The sequence below is a fragment of the Tenrec ecaudatus genome, chromosome 14, assembly GCF_050624435.1.
Source record: "Tenrec ecaudatus isolate mTenEca1 chromosome 14, mTenEca1.hap1, whole genome shotgun sequence".
Lineage (NCBI taxonomy): Eukaryota > Metazoa > Chordata > Mammalia > Afrosoricida > Tenrecidae > Tenrec > Tenrec ecaudatus.
In genome coordinates, this window is record NC_134543.1 from 85710811 (window position 1) to 85723444 (window position 12634).

The 12634-nt window shown below is 46.6% G+C and overlaps 1 protein-coding gene across 4 annotated transcripts; it reads right to left on the reverse strand.

The window, feature by feature from the left end:
- Window positions 1–9879, reverse strand: METTL17 (methyltransferase like 17). Of its 4 annotated transcripts, none has more exons than XR_012779716.1 (14): window positions 9782–9879; window positions 9489–9642; window positions 9280–9414; window positions 8000–8087; window positions 7664–7745; window positions 7298–7371; window positions 6800–6894; window positions 6372–6442; window positions 6084–6191; window positions 5759–5827; window positions 1024–1074; window positions 713–805; window positions 297–423; window positions 1–213 (listed from the first exon to the last, which is right to left on the reverse strand). XR_012779716.1 is itself a non-coding variant. In XM_075531537.1 (14 exons), the coding sequence occupies exons 1-14, from the start codon at window positions 9860–9862 to the stop codon at window positions 129–131; spliced, it is 1371 nt and encodes a 456-aa protein (XP_075387652.1). In that variant the 5' UTR covers window positions 9863–9879; the 3' UTR covers window positions 1–128. The 4 variants fall into 4 exon arrangements, 3 of the variants coding, with proteins under 3 accessions (XP_075387652.1, XP_075387654.1, XP_075387655.1); XM_075531537.1 differs by having other exon boundaries at window positions 297–481; XM_075531540.1 differs by lacking the exon at window positions 1–213 and having other exon boundaries at window positions 314–501.
- Between the last annotated feature and the right edge of the window lie 2755 nt (window positions 9880–12634).

Consider the following 12634-nt stretch of genomic DNA (forward strand, 5'->3'; position numbering starts at 1 on the left):
TTCTTTTAAAATGTATTCTTATTAAATCCTCAAACAAACACAGGCATACAGAGTACCAGCATCACTATCCTGGATACCAGGACGCTTTTGCCCGGTGGGCGTGACAGAATAATCGTTACAGATCTTTTTCAGTCCTCAGGAGGATGTTCCGATGGCGTGATCACAGGTAATAGATCTCCCCAGGAGCTGACTCGGGCACAGCGATATAAATCCCTATGGAAATAAATGCCAATGTGAGCAAAAGAAATGCCAATGTGAGCCGTACATTCTCGCTGGTTTTGAAAACACCCCCATACCTGCCGTGCCTTCGGGCAGTGATCACAGCATGTTGCATATGTCCATCTGGACAGCAGAGGTGACAGTGCACGTGGCGTGGCCGCTTCAGCACAGGCTGAGTGATCCGGGGCCAGCGATGCATCGCCTCTGGAAAGCCCCGGGCAAGAATCACTAGAGAGAACTTTTCCTCCTTTGGCATCTTGTTCTAAGGTAAAAGTATCCAGACTGGAGGAAAAAGATATGGTAAACAACCTTCCCGATCCCTATTCTTGCTATTTTCCTCCGCCCCCCGCTCCCCCTTATTCCAGAAATCAGATATGCGTAGGTCCTAATATCCCCAGGCGATTCTCTAAATTGTCCGCCTCCCACCTGATAATTTTTCTTTCTGCTTTCCCTGTCTGTTTTCTCCATGCCCCAGTATCCCTAGCATACGTACCCAGCTGAACGGGATGGGATGGTACGCCTGGGAGAAGCTGCAGGCTAGGGGCTTAGAGGCAGTTAACTGGGGACATGGAAGTTCATGGGGACACTGTAAACACACATAAAGAGCAAATGAATGACAGATAAGAGAACTGAGAGACTAGAGTTGATAGAGCCCAGGAGCAGGGAATACTAGAGCACAAGAGCAGGGCTGGGAGAACCAGGCTCCCTGGGAGGAATCTGATAGGAGTGGGGATAGCTTAGGTCCACCCACTCACTTTTCCCGAGTGCACACCTCTGCCTGCTGCTGACAGGCAGACTACTCACGGGGGCAAAGACAAAGCCAGGCCGAGGGTCCAGAGGTGACTTCTCTGTTCCCTGAAAAACAAAAGACAAAAATTTGGGTTTGAGGGACTTTTTAATTTTTTTATTTTGGTAATTCTTTAATTGGAAATAAAACCATCTAAACTAGTCCATAATAGTTTTTATTAAGTGGATACATTTTTTGAATGATATCCTAAATTTTTTTTAAATTTTTATTGTAGTTTTTAATAGAACAGGTTTTTTTTTTAAACAATTTATTGGGGCTCATACAATTCTTTTCACAGTTCATACATATACATACATCAATTGTATAAAGCACATCTGTACATTCTTTGCCCTAATCATTTTTTTCTCTTTTCTTCTTTTACATTTTATTAGGGACTCATACAACTCTTACCACAATCCATACATATACATACATCAATTGTATAAAGCACATCCATACATTCCCTGCCCCAATCATTCTCAAGGCATTTGCTCTCCACTTAAGCCCCTTGCATCAGGTACTCTTTTTTTTCCCACCTCCCTCCCCATTCCCCCCTCCCTCATATGCCCTTGGTAATTTATACATCGTTATTTTGTCATATCTTGCCCTATCCGGAGTCTCCCTTCCCCCCTTCTCTGCTGTCCCTCTCCCAAGGAAGAGGTCACATGTGGATCCTTGTAATCAGTTCCCCCTTTCCAACCCACTCACCCTACACTCTCCCAGCATCGTCCCTCACACCCTTGGTCCTGAAGGTATCATCCACCCTGGATTCCCTGTACCTCCAACCCTCATATGCACCAGTGTACAGCCTCTGTCCTATCCAGCCCTGCAAGGTAGAATTCGGATCATGGTAGTTGGGGGGAGGAAGCATCCAGGATCTGGGGGAAAGCTGTGTTCTTCATCGGTACTATCTCGCACCCTAATTAACCCATCTCCTCTCCTAAACCCCTCTATGAGGGGTTCTCCATTGGCCGACACTTGGGCCTTGGGTCTCCACTCTGCACTTCCCCCTTCATTTAATATGATATATATACATATATACACATACATACACACACTTATATCTTTTTTTTTTTTTGCATGATGCCTTATACCTGGTCCCTTGGGCACCTCGTGATCGCACTGGCCGGTGTGCTTCTTCCATGTGGGCTTATTTGCTTCTGAGCTAGATGGCCGCTTGTTCACCTTCAAGCCTTTAAGACCCCAGACGCTATCTCTTTTGATAGCCGGGCACCATCAGCTTTCTTCACCACATTTGCTTATGCACCCATTTGTCTTCAGCGATCCTATCATGGAGGTGTGCAGTCAATGATATGATTTTTTGTTCTTTGATGCCTGGTAACTGATCCCTTTGGGACCACTTGATCACACAGGTTGGTGTGTTCGTCCATGTGGACTGTTGCTTCTGAGCTAGATGGCCACTTGTTTATCTTCAAGCCTTTAAGACCCCAGTCACTATCTCTTTTGATAGCCGGGCACCATAAGCTTTCTTCACATTTACTTGTTCACCCGGGTTTGAGGGACTTATTCTCGAAATTCACTCCATGTACTAAGTGGGAGCCCTGGTGGTGTAGTAGTTATCAGTTGGGCTGCTAGCCACAGATCAGCAGTTCAAACCCAGCAGCCGCTCTGTGGGAAAGATGAGCAGTTTGCTCCCCTAAAGGGTCAGTGCCGACAGCCCCACAGCAAAGGTCTGTCCTATAAGGTTGGTACGGGTTGGAGTCACCTCAGTCGCACTGGGCTTGACTTTGACTTAGCTGGGGCATTCTTTAGCATTTCATTCTGATCCACATCATGTCCTAGAGTGAAGTCTGCTGCTTCAGCAGGGCGATGGCCAAGTTACACGTGAGGTACATTGTGTCAGTAGGAATCTGTGGGTTAGTAGGTACAGGTGCACACAGTTCTTATTTAGCCTTACTTCAGTGCTGAGGTTCCTACGCTTGACTGATCCTTGGAATCCCCTGGGGATCTCTGGGCTCCAATAACAACCAAATGAGAATCTCTAGGGGGAGAGCCCAGGAATCTAGTCTCACTAGAGCCGCATGTGATTCCAAGGATCAGCCCAGTGTTGGTACATAGGCTTTTGTGCAGGGCAGGCGCCCTGGTAGCACAGTGGGTTAGGCACTGGACTGCTAACTGCAAGGTGAGGGGCTTAGCTGATTACTGAGAGAAAGATGGACGGTCTGCTCCTGTGAGGACTGAGTCTTGAAGTCCTACACAGGGCCGCTGAGTTAGGATCAACTCAATGGCAGCGAGTGTGGATACGGTGGCACAGAAAGGACAGTGATGGCAGCCGACCAGTTGTTCCGTGGGAGAAAATGAAGACTTACAGCTTTCGGAGCAATTCTACCCGCTTCCAGAGTCTGAGTTGCAATAGATTCCATAGCAGTGGGCTTCAGTTTGGTTCATTTAAGCCAGTGTTCTCCACCTTCCTAATGCCGAGACCCTTTCATACAGTTCCTCACGTGTGGTGACCCCTAAGCCATAAAATTATTTTCGTTCCTACTTCATAACTGTAATTTTGATGTATTTTCATTGTTACAAATTGAACACAATTAAAGCATAGTGATTAATCACAAAAACAATATGTAATTATATATTGTGAAAGATTTGACAAGTAAATGGAATTTTGTCTTGAAGCCTGGTGTAGCATGGGTAACAGTCTTCAAAGCAGGTACTCGTACGTGGGCGGACCCACCTGGAGGCAGATAGAGGAGCGGTGTCTCGGTTCCGGAAATGTGCTTTCCGATGGTCTTAGGCGACCCCTGTGAAAGGGTCGTTCGATCCACAAAGGGGTCGAGACCCACAGGTTGAGAACCGCTGATTTCAGCAAAGGCACAACGCCTTTTCAATGATCCAAAGGTGTGTGTGTTGCAAGTGAAGGTGAGTGAGTGCGATGACGAGTTTGTTGGGAGCAGGGGTCAAGCCAATCATCTCAAAGTGAGGGGCCATTTACAAAGCTGTGATGGAGGGCTTCAAACAGCACGGCTCCACTCAAAGATGGCCACCGGCCACACAGCTTTTGACATGCTGTCATAGTCTGACCAAGAATCCAATCTATCAAGCTGCTGAGCACCACACCTCTTCTCGACCTCTCATTTCAGGGTTTTGCCTTGTGTGAGGGTTTTTTGTGCCCACATGGCACCTGTAAGAAAATATGGGTAGAGTTTAGCCTGTCAATCAGCTCGTAGCTCGATGACCTCCTTTGGAGGTGCAACCAAGACAAATGGCTCTCTGGAGGCTGCCCAACCCTCTCTGCCTTCACCTTCTTGTCAATGAGCCATGTGGAGACCTGCGGGAGGCTGTGATGTGGCCACCGCCATTGGATCCACACACCTTTGCCCTGCATTCTGTATCATTGCATGTGGCTGAGGGAGTCTGAAGAAGGCCTTAGGGACTAGAACTGCATTGGGCTGGGATGTTTGCTTGATATACAATTACTTCTTGATATAAAGCTGTCTCTTACACATGAGTGTCACTGGGTTTGTTCCTCTAGTCTACTAGGCCTAACATACCTCCTAACTTTCCCCATTCCAGTTACTGTGTTGAGATGAATTACTCAAACTGTAAATAACTCTAGTTCTGTTTCCCTTCATTGGCCATAACAGAACTGGTTGGAAGCCCTGCATTAAAGTCATCTGTCAGTTGGCCTTTCGTTTCCTGGGTATCGCCTAATGACGGACTTTCTCTGTGCAGCAAGAGAGACAGAGGCTCCACACATAGTACCGTGTTCTTTTCTGGAACCTTCTATCTTAAAGTAATCCCACTTTGGGAAAAATGAGTTTGCTCTCCCACAGCAACAAGGTTCTTGGCTTAGTAATGCCAAAACCAGGAACTGGCAAACTTTTAAAAAGGGCCAGATAATAAATAAATTAGGCAATGCAGGTCCAGAAGAAAAACCTATCTCTGTTCCAGTTACTCAACTCTGCTGTCCGTTGTACTGAAAGTCATAGCTAATTGAGAAAAGCATGTGCCCGCCTACATAAAAGCAGGTGGCAGACCAGATCCGGTGTGCAGGCCCTAGTTTGCCAGCCACTTCCTTACAGAGGGATGCCAAAGTTCCTGAGTCAGCTGTAGCAACATGGAACTGTATCTTCAGTTTTCAAGGGAATTCCTGTAAATGAAGACTGACAGGTTGGGGATGAAGGAACCTGATATAGTTTATTGTGCCAACCTGGCCGATAAACACATGTGGGGTTAATTGAAGGACCTACCCCGATGCAGCCCTGGGTGCTGGAGCAGCTGTGTGGAGACCCCTGCCAGCACTGAGATGCTTTCACATTCACGGATTTGGCTTTCCTCCTGCAGTCGGCGTCACTGCATGTGTTTCATGAGATGGAGGAGGACTTTGTGGATTGGTGTCGGACATAGGGTTAATGTTGGACTTGTGGGCTTGGGCAGCACTGGATTGGGATGTTTTCTTGATGTGTACTTAACCTTTATATAAAACTGTTATACATGAGTTTCTGTGGATTTCTCTAAAGTACCCAGCCTAACACAGAACCTTACCTTTTCTTTAAAAATCATTTTATTAGGGGCTCATACAACTCTTATCACAATCCATACATACATCAACTGTGTAAAGCACATTTGTACATTTGTTGTCTCATTCTCAAAACGTTTGCTCTCCATCCAAGCCCTTGGCATCAGCTCCTCATTTTTCCCCTCCCTCCCCAGGACTCCCTCCCTCATGAACCCTAATAACTTATAAATTATTATTTTTTGTCATATTTTGCTCTGTCAGAACCTTACCTTTAGGACCAGGTCCCTGGCATCCATGAGAAGGCGGTGCCCAGCTTTTGTTCCATTCTCTACCAGTATCTGCTCAGAAGGTGGAAATAAGCAGAATCCCTGAATTAGACAAAAAGCCAGCAGCTCTGACTGCGCATTTAGATGGAGTGAGCGCTTATAAAAGGAACGGGCACTACATATAAGGTGTGTGGCTGGAGTCTCCGAGAGAGGAATTATAAAACAACAAAACAAAAAAGACAAGGCTAAGAACGAAGACAGGCTCTCCTGGGAAGAGAGTCATGAAACTAAAGACGCTGTTTGCAGAGAGAAAAGGATCTCAACTCACCAGAAAATGGCTTGTCTTGCGCCACAAGGTTTGAACCACCTCATTGCGGTCAGCCTTGCTAGGCAGCTCACTTAGGGAAAAGGCTGAAACCACCACATCAAATTGTACCTGAGGACCAACAGAAGAAATATGACAGACCCAGGCGTCTCCTTATCCCAGGAGCACAAGAGTCCTGTCCCCTCGAGCTTTCTTCTATCTCCTAATGCCCAGTGCTAGCTTGGGACGCGGAGGCCCTAGTGTTTATGTGCTCTATTCCACCCTCAAAATACTCCATGCACAGCCACTTGCCTTGGGTGAGACAGGCAGGAACTGTCTGAAAAAGACACCTTCAACATAAGGCTTCTTAGACTCTGAACCACCTGTGGGGGAAAAGGAAGATGGCAATAATGAGTGTCGAGAAGTTATCAGCCGTCGGGTCACACTATGGGTATTTAGACAAGAAACATGGCCCAAGACAACACAAAAACCCTGTATGAGAGTGAGATAGGGTAAGCAAATATTCAAAAGGAAAGAAGCTTGGTTTTCCTACTAATCTCACCCAACCCACCCACAGTACCGCAAAGGCATCTATCTATCACCCTCTGCTTGATCATAACACTGTAAGGAGGCCTGAAATATCCCCTTTCCTCCTCCCCAGGGAAACACCCTTCCCAGTACCACTTTGCTTTCTGAACTCCTTTAAGTCTGAAAGAGCCCCCGGTGGATGTTGTCCTCACCTTTCAGGAGCCTCTCTGCCAAGTCCAACATGGCAGCTGAGTTGTCCACACAAAAATACTCACGTAGACTCTGGCCCCAGGCGTTATGAGCAGCCCTAAGATGGTAACATGAAAAACAACTCATGAAAAATGTCATCCCTAGAAGGTACCTAAAACAGTTGGAAAAAAACTAGCAGGTTTGTTTATAACTAAAAACTTTAAGAAACACCCCAAAACCTGTAGGCAAAGAGTTCTTTGAGATGGGAAACTTATGTTTTACATTATTCTCTTTTCTCTCCTTTTTTAAAGTCTTCCTAAAAATGGGCCTTTTCCTACTTGCCATTTCTGGAACCAATCTATACACCTTCTTCTGTGAAGCCTAATTTGAAGGAAAACCAGAAATCCTAATTCCCAACTTTCCTATTTTCCCTCTGTGTTTTCCAAGCTCTTGATGTTGAGTTGTTATAAGTCCTATGATCTGCATTAAAATCGGCAGACAAAGAGCTAACGGTTACTCACCAAGTGACAGAACCAGTACCAGAGCCAAAGTCCATCAAAGTTTGTGGCTGGAACTCTGGAACTCGAGCGCGGATCTGGTGAGATACACAGTGCCCGGGGGAGAGTTAGTTTGGACCTTGGTAGATATAAGTTAGGGGATCATGGAAGAGTAAGTAAGAGGTAAGTATCTTTTGAGATTCAATAGAAATTCTTTGTTGAATGAAGTGCCTAAAACAGTAGTCCTGACCTTTCTTGAACCACAAAATCATTTCAGAGGGTGGGGCGGAGAAGCACATGCAAAGTCCTGAGAATTCTTATTCCAAAACACTATTTTACGATTACAGAAACTGACGTTGGGGCTTCGGCTTGGAAATTGGGGCCTTTTACCTCATGGAATGCTCTGGAGACTGCTGCAAAGCCACCATCCAGTCTTGCTGCCATGTATATCAGACTTAGTCTCTCATCGTAGCTGCCAGAAAAATCAGTCACATGTATAAGGAAGATAACCAGGTAACCAGTTGCTGTCCAATTTTTGGAAATGAAATCTTTGGAAGGGTCTCTTCCAGCAAAGCCCTTTCCCACCCTGACACACACGGGTTCTGGGACCCTTTACAACCCAGGTTGGTTTTTACAAACATGTAACTGATTGTGTCATCGCACTGCTCAAGCTTTCCTGCTAGTGTCAAACGTTTCTTTCTTCTGCATCCTTTCCAGTGGTCCTACCTCAGTTTTTGCCAATGGTAAGTACTTCTGCGCAGGGCACTCAGCACAGCTCCTTGAAGTTTCTCCTCTGTCTGAGCTGGGTCTACGGCTAGAACAAGGGCTGGAGGTGAGGACCTAGGAAGAACAGGGCTCAGATCCAATACCTGAATAAACGACGAACCCGTAACTAACCTCACCCTACTACACACACACATACACACTGCTCAAGAGAGAGGTCAAACTGACAGAACATCTTTTTTTTCCCACCCACCCCGACAGAACATCTTTAAGAATAACTGTAGTGTATCAAATATTATTTGGTTTTAATTGTATCATATATAATTGTGCTTAAATAGTAGCTGATTCACTATTTTTGTCGTAACAGTAGTTTGTCAAAGTTAGCCAATCCTACCTCACAGGCTTGTTCAAGGCATGTGTGGTAACGATATAAGGCAGGACATAGATAATGCTTTGGGGGATTTCTTCACTTCCTTGAAATTTTAGATTTTTGAAGTCTCCAGTATTTCTATGTGGAGGAAATCAAAACACAACAAAAACCCACCAAACTCACTGCCATCCAGTCTGATGCAGATTCGCAGAGACCCTATAGAACAGAGTAGAACTGCTCCTGTGAGTTTCTGACTGTAATTCTTTCCGGGAGTAGAAAGCCTCATATTTCTCCCTTAGAGTAGCTGGTGGTTTCCAACTGTTGATCTTGTGAATTGCGGCCCAACACATAGCCACTATGCCACCAGGGCTGCTCTTGCGGAGGAAAGGGACTGGAAAAGGTTTGATGATTGTGTTCACTTCTGTCTTATAAAGCAAGTCTCTACTGAGGGCCTGCTCTAAGTCAAGTTCAGTGGGGGGAGTGCAGGGAACAAAGAGGACTAAAAGGCAGGTTCTTGTAAGACAAAGGAATTCATAATCACAAACAAAACCGGATGAATTATATGCATTCACCTATGACTGGATTGTGTTTCAATACTATGCAGGGGGCTGGCTGTACAGGGACCATTTCATTGGGCTGAAAACTCAGAAGGTAGGATTCCAGTGGAATCCAGTGTGGTGGAAAACAAAGGTCTAGTTTTTGACCGGGCACTGAAGCCCTTCTGCCCCTTACCCAACACCCGCACCCAGGTATAATCATTGACCCTCTCGACCCATCGCTGTCGTAACTGCAGTGGTCGGAAAGCCAAAGACCCGGCAATGCCTACTTGGGAAGTGGTCAAATGATCTCTTGCCCTTCACATCCGACTGAGATGTCAACGTGGCCTACTCTTTCAGCATCCTTGAAGCCCTACCTGAGTGCTGCAGGAATTTTTTCTTCAGGTGCACAGCTTGCCTTTGCAATTCTTCGGCCTCGACGGGCAAATGCCGGCTCCACAGATAGTTGGTCAGGGCTTGCACCTGCTTCTCCACGTGGCCGTCCGAGCACTCTAGGGGTGGAGGACCGCACGTGGAATCGCTCGGTCTGCGGGGCGGGTGGCCGCCTCCCTCCCGCGCTCCTTACCCAGCAGCAGGAACTGCGCCGCATCCGCCAGAGCCTGGGGCAGCTGCACGTGCGGGAGCTGCAGGATGCCGGGGTGCTGCCGATGGGGCTTCCTCCCCAGAAATTCGTCCTTGTTATCCACCTGGGAGACGCCGGGCACCACGGCGGCGAACGCCTGCGGGTCGGGAAGGAGGGGCTGGTAGCGGACAAGCAGAGGCCCGGAGCGGCGCTGGCCGGGGGAGAGGCTGCTCCCGGAGCCCAGGCGTTCCCTCCGAGCCCGGGCCTCAGTCACGGCGGGGACCGAGGGCGCTCACCCGGGAAGGGGCAGCCGCTCCACGCCCGGGGCGCCAGCGGCCGAAAGTGGCCAGGCATCTCCGTCCGCACGCCGTCGCCATGGAGCCGGAGGCGAACCGGAAACGGAAACGCTGCTGCCAGCGACCCTGCCGCGGGCGGAGCTTCAGACTCGAACCTGGTCAGCCAATGAAAAGAGCGAGTGCTTTGTAAGTAGCCAATAAGCGGCCGCTACGTCGGGAGGGCGTCAGCCTCTCCGTGGACAGCACTTCCGGGGTGGTGGTGGCAGGTCCACTTGTAGTCCGGATGGCCTCCGCGTCGGTGGGTTCGGTTTTTCAGTCGTCTAATCCAGCATCCTGTTCGTGATCTGCCTGCAAATGCACCGGGAACTCAGTGCGCGGCGTCCAGAATCAAGAACCCTTGATTCCCCAGAGCAAACGCCTTAGTCAACTCAGGTCCATCCCGTAACTTTGGGGACAGAAACGTGGTGTCAGGAGAGGTCCAAGTATTGACTTCTCAAGAACTGCAAAAGGCCATATTGTGATAATTATAGGATAAGCTATGGTGCCTGGGCACCAGGAAAGGAATTTTCTTTCTTTTTTTTTGAAAGGAATTTTCTTATAGACAACTTCTGCTTCCCAAGCGCAATCCACCGAGGAAAGCCAGTCGTCGGCTCTTTGATGTAAAGAAAGAAACAGAAAAACGTGAAAGCTCAAGAAAAGTATCTTGCTTTGTGTACATCCAACTTGAAAGGATTTGTTGAATGTTTTTCTTTTTTACCAGACTGTAAGCTCAATGAAGGCAGGGACCATTTCCCTCTTGCTGATTGCTGTAGGTAATGGTAGGTGCTGGAAATGGCAAAGAGGGCACGCTTGACTTCCTCTGGCCATCCAGGCAGAAGGAGGCTCCAACTCCACACCGTCCCCAAGGCCGGTCCTCAAGAGAGAGGCCAGACAACCAGTCACCCATCATCCTTCTTGACCCTGGTTTGACACCAACTATCCCTCCCAAAGCACTCTCTGCTGGGTTCAACAATCCATTGCAATGGTCACCCACAAATCACAGACAATATTCAAGATGATAAGAGTTTACTACGGAACCCTGATGGTGTAAAGGTTACCCATTGGGCTGCCATCCCCGTGGTCAGCAGTTCAAAACCACCAGTAGCTCCTCAGGAGGAAAAGAAGAATGGAACAGGAAACACGGAGAAGTGTTACATTGAGAGGATTTCAATGAATGAGGTGAAGCAAAATGTGCATGAAAGTTGAATGAGAAATTAACAATTTGCATTGTAAACCTTCACCCAAATCACAATAAAAGTTAAAAAAAAGAGAGAGAGAATGAAGGACCATAGTAAAGTTCAAAAAGAGGCAGTTCCTCTTTTCTGGGCCAATTATAAAGAAGACATATTAAAGGATATTGAACTCTAGGTGCTAAATCTAAACTCATTTTTTTTTTTTTGCTGGAGATTCGTCAACTTTTGTCCTGTTCTTGCCTGATTAAATAGAGGGCTGTAGAGTCCTGGCTTCCCAGGAGACCTGTCACAGCAAGCTGTGGTACCTACTACAACTTGGATGCAGGGCCTCTTCTTACCCTCTCAGGGAGCAGGTTCTCTAACCTGGCTGATTTGGGGGTTCTGTACTGATTTTGGAAGGTGTATGCACTAATTTCTTCCCTTGTCTTACTGAGATACAGACCCGAGGCCAGGCAGCTATAATAAAACAATGCAATCTTCATATGTGTGTTTATTTTCTTGACCTAAATCCATTAAATCCACTCAATCTCACCCAATTCACTAAATTCATTACCTTTAAGAAAAATTAGCCTGAATTGGATGGATAATTCCTATAAGGACAATCAATTTTCATATCAAATATTTCCCTTTACCTGACTATGGACACACCAACATGCTCCCCACACAAAGTCGCTCCTAGATTCATACACATTAGTGGTGCTTAATTAAGGGCAAAGAGACAGCAATGCTCATGCCAAGAGAGACCTCAGTCTATAACCTTCACTTTAGAGATGGGAGGATGCATGATTTGCCTAATTTCAGAATCGCAGGGTGGCACAAAACTACTCGATTCTGCAGTTGCAGTGATGTCATCGGCACCCTATGTTCGGCTGGTAAACATTCTAGTTGTGAAATAGTAAGCATGAAGTTAGTCCTACTGGGCAAGATGTTTAAGACCATTGACTAACCTGAAAAATGGTCTCCACCCAAAGATCTAGGAAGAAAATGTGATATTATTTGTACAGGATCAGGAGGAAAGAGGCAACTGGGGGTCCATTTTTGGTAGGGATATCCACTTCTGCAAGGTCCATATATATCTTTTTGGATGTTATCTTTTCTGTAGAAAACCTTTCTTTCGGACTAACAGGTCAGAGACAGAAAGCCTGACACCTAGTGTGTCTTACTCAGAAGGCCCTAGGATCCTGAGTTTGAAATGTTCCTGATGATATGCCTTGTACATAGAACAGGTGGGGATCTTTATTCTGAGGCAGAGAAATATGAGAAAACATACAATTTACTTCTTTGGAATAAAAATACTTTAAAAAAGTGTTTACACAAGCATGTATCTTTAAGGAAGTAGAAATATTGCCTGGGGTCTAAGGACTATCCATGTAAGGCCCATTCCTTTCTGCGTTTATTCATTGCAGTCTGGGGCTGTCAGCAGTATCTGACTCCTTACAGGGTTACTGTATTAGATGGGCTGATTGATACAAGCAACCACTTAAGAGGATGTAAGCTTTTAAAGTTCACTGGTCTCCTTAAGAAGCAATAATCACCGTGGGCCTTGGAAAACACCTGGTATGACAAGTCTCTACAGAGGCAGGTGGGTGGTAGGCATGTCCACAATTGACAACTCACTCCT

Excerpts from the sequence above, each read along its gene's own strand:
- METTL17 (XM_075531537.1), bottom strand. The coding sequence starts at position 9,862 with ATGGCGACGGCGTGCGGACGGAGATGCCTGGCCACTTTCGGCCGCTGG. Across the intron at positions 6,895-7,297 it reads GGTACTGGTTCTGTCACTTG|GGCTGCTCATAACGCCTGGG; the intron begins GTGAGTAACCGT and ends TTACCATCTTAG. Across the intron at positions 5,828-6,083 it reads GCAAGACAAGCCATTTTCTG|ATACTGGTAGAGAATGGAAC; the intron begins GTGAGTTGAGAT and ends CCTTCTGAGCAG.